The sequence below is a fragment of the Coenobita brevimanus genome, chromosome 117, assembly GCF_032717465.1.
Source record: "Coenobita brevimanus isolate Jiangsu-jjx chromosome 117, ASM3271746v2, whole genome shotgun sequence".
NCBI lineage: Eukaryota > Metazoa > Arthropoda > Malacostraca > Decapoda > Coenobitidae > Coenobita > Coenobita brevimanus.
In genome coordinates this window covers 5,201,401-5,208,295 of record NC_137070.1, presented here as the reverse complement: position 1 = coordinate 5,208,295, position 6,895 = coordinate 5,201,401, and the positions used below count along the sequence as shown (strand labels likewise).

Below are 6,895 nucleotides of genomic sequence, written 5' to 3'. Positions count from 1 at the left end.
TGGATGTGATAGGAAGCGTTAGGAGGAACACACTGAGGTGGTTTGGCCATGTGGAGAGGATGGAGGGTGAGAGACTGACGAGGAGAGTGTATGTGAGTGAGGTGGATGTGGAGTTACATGGAGAGACAGGCTGACAAATGAGGATATAAAGGAGCGTTGTGGTGTGGATGTGGATGTGATAGGAAGCGTTAGGAGGAACACACTGAGGTGGTTTGGCCATGTGGAGAGGATGGAGGGTGAGAGACTGACGAGGAGAGTGTATGTGAGTGAGGTGGATGTGGAGTTACATGGAGAGACAGACTGACACGAGGAAGAGTGGATGAGGAAGTGAGGATGTGTGGTGTGGATGTGGAGAGGAAGATGGGAAGAAAGAGGGTGTGTGGAGTTACATGGAGAGACAAGTATTATTATTATTATTATTATTATTATTATTATCATCATCATTATCATTATTATTATTATTATCATTATTATTATTATTATTATACTCATACCTTCACCAGGTAGCATGTCTCCCTAACACCTTTTCCTTAGTGATTTATTTTTATTCATTTCTGCTGGTGTCCTTCCTAAATCTATCGTATATCAACACTTAATCAATGTCTATCTATCTATCTATCTATCTATAGCCCGACGCCCTAATCCTGCAAAGGGTGGCCACAGACAAAACACCTCCAAGTCACTCTGTCACCCACCATTTGACTACCCTCCCGCCAACTCACCCCCCCCTCCCTCATATACCTCTCACCTCCATGCCTCCACCTCATCCTCGGTCTACCCCTCCCTCATATAACGCTCAAGAATATAGTAATGGAGAAGGATCAGGAATAAGTCACTAAGGCAATGGTGTTAAGTATGTTTCCTAACCATACTGGAAAAAAAAGCAAGAGAGAGAGAGAGAGAGAGATAGTAGCGTATATCTGTGTGTGTGTGTGTGTGTGTGTGTGTGTGTGTGTGTGTGTGTGTGTGTGTGTGTGTGTGTGTGTGTGTGTGAGAGAGAGAGAGAGAGAGATAGTAGCGTATATCTGTGTGTGTGTGTGTGTGTGTGTGTGTGTGTGTGTGTGTGTGTGTGTGTGTGTGTGTGTGTGTGTGTGTGTGTGTGTGTGTGTGTGTGTGTGTGAGAGAGAGAGAGAGAGAGAGAGAGATAGTGTGTGTGTGTGTGTGTGTGTGTGTGTGTGTGTGTGTGTGAGAGAGAGAGAGAGAGAGAGAGAGAGAGAAAGAGAGAGATAGTTGCGTATATCTGTGTGTGTGTGTGTGTGTGTGTGTGTGTGAGCGAGCGAGAGAGAGAGAGAGAGAGAGAGAGAAAGAGAGAGATAGTTGCGTATATCTGTGTGTGTGTGTGTGTGTGTGTGTGTGTGTGTGTGTGTGTGTGTGTGTGTGTGTGTGAGAGAGAGAGAGAGAGAGAGAGAGAGAGAGAGAGAGAGAGTCATACCTTAGGGGCGAGTACGTGCGTTAGTTTGTTTACAAGCCAGGGGGGAAGCTTGCCGCGCGGGTCACAGTGTGATACGTAGGCGAAGGAGCAGCCCCCAGACGCCAGCGGCCGGATTAAGTAGCCTGTGGGAATGCATTACAACACCACCATATCAGATAATAGCTGTACTAGTCACGAAGAAGTGCTGTGGAAAGGAACATTGGATTAAGTAGCCAAAAGGAATGCATTACAACCCTACCACAACAGATATAAGTTGTACTAGTCATGAAGAAGTGCTGTGGAAAGGAACATTGGATTAAGTAGCCTGTGGGAATGCGTTACAACACCACCATATCAGATAAAAGTTGTACTAGTCACGAAGAAGTGCTGTGGAAAGGAACATTGGATTAAGTAGCCTATGGGAATGCGTTCCAACACCACCATATCAGATAATAGCTTTACTAGTCACAAAGAAGTGCTGTGGAAAGGAACATTGGATTAAGTAGCCTACAGGAATGCGTTACAACACCACCATATCAGATAATAGCTTTACTAGTCACAAAGAAGTGCTGTGGAAAGGATTAGTGGTTGGATTAAGTAGCCTATAGGAATGCGTTACAACATTATCATATCAAAACTTGTACTAGTCATGAAGAAGTGCTATGGAAAGGAACAGTAGGTGGATTAAGTAGCCTATGGGAATGCGTTACAACCCCACCACATCAGATAGAAGCTGTGTATTGTTTTTGTTTTTCTTGGAACAATTTGCCGTGCATGGCCTTGGGTTCCTCCTTCTTCGCACTGAAAAAACTAAAAAACAGAAATAAAACAACACTGAGGTGGTTTGGCCATGTGGAGAGGATGGAGAGTGAGAGACTGACGAGGAGAGAGTATGTGAGTGAGGTGGAGGGGGAGGGGAGGGAGGGGGAGGCCGAGGATGAGATGGAGGGATGGGGTGGAGAGGTATATGAGAGAGGGGGGTGTGAGCTGGGGGGATGGAGGACGAGAGACTGACGAGGAGAGTGTATGTGAGTGAGGTGGAGGGGGAGGGGAGGGAGGGGGAGGCCGAGGATGAGATGGAGGGATGGGGTGGAGAGGTATATGAGAGAGGGGGGTGTGTGTGAGCTGGGAGCAGGGCAGTGAAATGGCGGGGGACAGGGCGACATGGAGGCGCTTTGTTTACATCCACCCCTCATGGAATTACGGCGTGTGGCAATAGATAGACAGATAGATAGACAGATAGATAGACAGGGTGATGGCCAACGACAATCCTTACCTGTGAGGTGTGACAAGCCACGCACAAACCCTTTCCGTGGCGGGTACTGGTGGTGGTACACAGAGTGGTTCAACACGTACAGCTCCCGGCCTGTGTCCAGCCACGAACGTTGCAACACAAAGTCCCGGTTTTTCAATGGAGCTGGACATGCTACTGCAACGGAAAGAATGCAATGAGGAGGAGAGAAAGAAGGAAGGAAGGAAGGAATGAAGGAAAGAATGCAAGGATGAGGAGGGAAAGAATGAAGGAAAGAATACAATGATGAGGAAGGAAAGAATGCAATGAGGAGGAGGAAGGAAAGAATGAAGGAAAGAATGCAATGAGGAGGAGGAGGGAAAGAATGAAGGAAAGAATGCAATGAGGAGGAGGAAGGAAAGAATGAAGGAAAGAATGCAATGAGGAGGAGGAAGGAAAGAATGAAGGAAAGAATGCAATGAGGAGGAGGAAGGAAAGAATGAAGGAAAGAATGCAATGAGGAGGAGGGAAAGAATGAAGGAAAGAATGCAATGATGAGGAAGGAAAGAATGAAGGAAAGAATGCAATGATGAGGAAGGAAAGAATGAAGGAAGGAATGCAATGATGAGGAAGGAAAGAATGAAGGAAGGAATGCAATGATGAGGAAGGAAAGAATGAAGGAAGGAATGCAATGATGAGGAAGGAAAGAATGAAGGAAGGAATGCAATGATGAGGAAGGAAAGAATGAAGGAAGGAATGCAATGATGAGGAAGGAAAGAATGAAGGAAGGAATGCAATGATGAGGAAGGAAAGAATGAAGGAAGGAATGCAATGAGGAGGAGGGAAAGAATGAAGGAAAGAATGAAGGAAAGAATGCAATGAGGAGGAAGGAAATTGCATTGATGAAAATTACACATACATATCTGGTACACACACAGACACATTTACATACACATGCATATCTGATACATATATACACATGTACATGTAGACAGACATATAAATATATACATATGGAACACACACACACACACACACACACACACACACATTTACATACACATGTATACCTGGTACATACACGCACACACATACATACACACACACACACACACACATATATACACACACATACATTGATATATACATACATTAATACACACATACATACATACACACACACACACATATTATACACACACACACACATATATTATACACACACACACACATATATATACACACACACACATACAAAGATATATACGTACATTAATGCACACACACACACACACACACACACACACACACATTGCAGGAAGCTGTTGACCTCTTATATAAGTGTCGTAAGTGAGGTAACACAAGCGTAAGTGCATCAAGACCTCTTGTAAGTGTCGTAAGTGAGGTAAAACATGCGTATAGTCTTAAATAAGTGTCGTAAGTGCAATAACAGAAACGTATACTCTTAAATAAGTGTTATAAGTGTCGTAAGTGAGGTAACACAAGCGTAAGTGCATGAAGACCTCTTATAAGTGTCGTAAGTGCAATAACAGAAACGTATACTCTTAAATAAGTGTTATAAGTGTTGTAAGTGAGGTAACACAAGCGTAAGTGCACCAGGGCCTCTTAAATAAGTGTTATAAGTGTCGTAAGTGAGGTAACACAAGCGTAAGTGCACCAGGGCCTCTTAAATAAGTGTTATAAGTGTCGTAAGTGAGCTAACACAAGCGTAAGTGCACCAGGGCCTCTTAAATAAGGGTTATAAGTGTCGTAAGTGAGGTAACACAAGCGTAAGTGCGTTTACTCACTGGCGTAGTAAGAGACGTCGTTGTTGGGATTCAAATACCCCACATCCACACACCGTATCATGTGTTTGTCCCAGGTTTGCCGGTAGTGGGGATCGTGAAGCACATCGTACACTACACTGGCGTCCAGGTCCTTGTACACCGTCACCACCTGTGTACACGCGTTACATTTGTTTAGTACGTTTATTGGTGTGTGTGTGTGTGTGTGTGTGTGTGTGTGTGTGTGTGTGTAGGATATGTATGTATGTATGTGCAAGTGTGTGTGTGTGTGTGTACAAACGTTACATTTATTTAGTACACTTATTAGTACAGCTTAATTTATACTAGTCATGAAGAAGTGCTGTGGAAAGGAACATTGGATTGATTAAGTAGCCTACAGGAATGCGTTACAACACTGTCATATCAGAAGGTGTACTAGTCATGAAGAAGTGCTGTGGAATGGAACAGTAGCTGGAGTGTTGTGGTGTGGATGTGCGTTTATGTGTACGTATGTGTAGGTATATCTATGGTTGTGTATGTATGTACGTTTTCATGTGGACTTACATGGAGAGACAGACTGACAAATGAGGAAGTGAAGAAGTGTTGTGTGTGTGTGTGTGTGTGTGTGTGTGTGTGTGTGAGTGTGTGTGTATGTGCATGTGTTTGCCTGTGTATGTATAGGCTTTGTATGTATGTATGTGCATGTACGTGCGTATACATGTGCACCGTACCTTAATCATGTGAAACGTGGAATTCTTTGTTGGTCTCGTGTACACTCTCGTCGGTGGTTCGTTGTAGGCGAGTGTCCATCCCTCGTGGTAATCACATAAGCTCTTTAGTCTCTCAAAATCTCTGTCATCTGCAACTCTAACCTGCAAGAGAGAGAGAGAGAGTGTGGTGGTGGTGGTGGTGGTGATGATGATGATGTGTGGTGTGGGTGTGAGGTGGTGTGGTGGTGGTGGTGGTGGTGATGATGATGATGTGTGGTGTGGGTGTGAGGTGGTGTGGTGGTGGTGGTGGTGGTGGTGGTGGTGGTGGTGGTGGTGATGATGTGATGTGATGATGATGATGATGATGGTGGTGGTGGTGGTAGTGGTGATGATGATGATGGTTGTGGTGGTGGTGTGGTGTGGTGGTGGTAGTGATGGTGATGATGATGATAATGATGATGATGATGGTGGTGTGGTGTGGTGGTGGTGGTGGTGGTGATGGTGATGATGATGATGATGATGCATGAGAGAGAGAGAGAGAGAGAGAGAGAGAGAGAGAGAGAGCAAGAAAGATCGAGAGCGAGAGAGAGAGAGAGAGAGAGAGAGAGAGAGCAACTTTACCTCCAATCTCCGCTCCTCTTCCTGCCTCTCGCTCTTCATGGTGTGCTTGGAGGGGAGATGGTTGCACAGATGGCTACAGATCTCACAAGCCTCTCACCAGCTGTAAATACCATCTGGTTAGTCGACACATCTATCTATCTATTGCCAGACGCCTTAATCCTGCAAGGGGTGGCCACAAACAAATCACCTCCATGTCACCCTGTCCCCTGTCATTTCACTGCCCTGCTCCCAGCTCACCCCTCCCTCCTCTCTCATATACCTCTCCACCCCATCCCTCCCTCTCATCCTTGGCCTCCCCCTCCCTCTTCCCCCCTCCACCTCACTCACATACACTCTCCTCATCAGTCTCTCACTCTCCATCCCCCCAGCTCACCCCCCCTCCTCTCTCATATACCTCTCCACCCCATCTCATCCTTGGCCTCCCCCTCCACCCTACTCACTCACACTCTCCTTGTCAGTATCTCTCTCCATCCCTCAATCTCCCCCTACCTCTCCCCACCTCCACCTCACTCAGATACTCTCCTTGTTAATCTCTTCATCCTCTCAGAAAGAAATTACAGGCAGCATTAGTTTAACATATGCCATTTTCCACGGCACAAAAATATAACAAAAAACTTACTCAGTCCCTCTATGCTCCTGGCCTCAGTTTAATATATATAAAATGACTATAATATACAGCAATTTATCTTAATTACCAATATGGAATTACTAAAAAATAATAATGTAACTCAGAGGGTAATTATGGGAACTCGCCACGTAGTCAGTGGATCATATTAATTCCCCTAGTTTAAATTTCCTTACCTCTCCTGTGTTCATTTCGTGCGTGGGTGTTATGGGCTCAGGTAAATGCACTGGGTCTCTAATTCCTCGCTCACAGCCTCCACATATGGCACACCTCCACATGCCACACACACACCACCCCCAATGTTTACAATATCACATCATAAATCATTGAATCAGAGGATCATATACCTAAAAAGAACCAGACTCCATTATATACAGATTCCAATTCCCTATTTAGGTCACTTATAGATGCTTAGAAACACCTAAAAAGAATCGAATCCCTTTATAAGTACCCTGTTTTGGTTACTTATACTCTTGGGTGCAGACGACAGAGGACGTGGGCGTATCTCCTAAA

At 44.9% G+C, this 6,895-nt stretch overlaps 1 protein-coding gene across 1 annotated transcript in view; it reads right to left on the bottom strand.

The window, feature by feature from the left end:
* The window catches only part of LOC145419008 (START domain-containing protein 10-like), a 10,353-nt gene extending 3,683 nt beyond the window's left edge, over positions 1-6,670 (bottom strand). Inside the window, exons 1-6 of the mRNA XM_080287258.1 lie at positions 6,559-6,670; positions 5,758-5,857; positions 5,158-5,298; positions 4,451-4,598; positions 2,688-2,840; positions 1,433-1,554 (exon numbers count right to left, since the gene is read on the bottom strand). Of these exons, the coding sequence (XP_080143384.1) occupies positions 1,433-1,554; positions 2,688-2,840; positions 4,451-4,598; positions 5,158-5,298; positions 5,758-5,796 (603 nt within the window). The 5' untranslated portion in view covers positions 5,797-5,857; positions 6,559-6,670. The remainder of the gene's footprint in view (positions 1-1,432; positions 1,555-2,687; positions 2,841-4,450; positions 4,599-5,157; positions 5,299-5,757; positions 5,858-6,558) is intronic.
* Between the last annotated feature and the right edge of the window lie 225 nt (positions 6,671-6,895).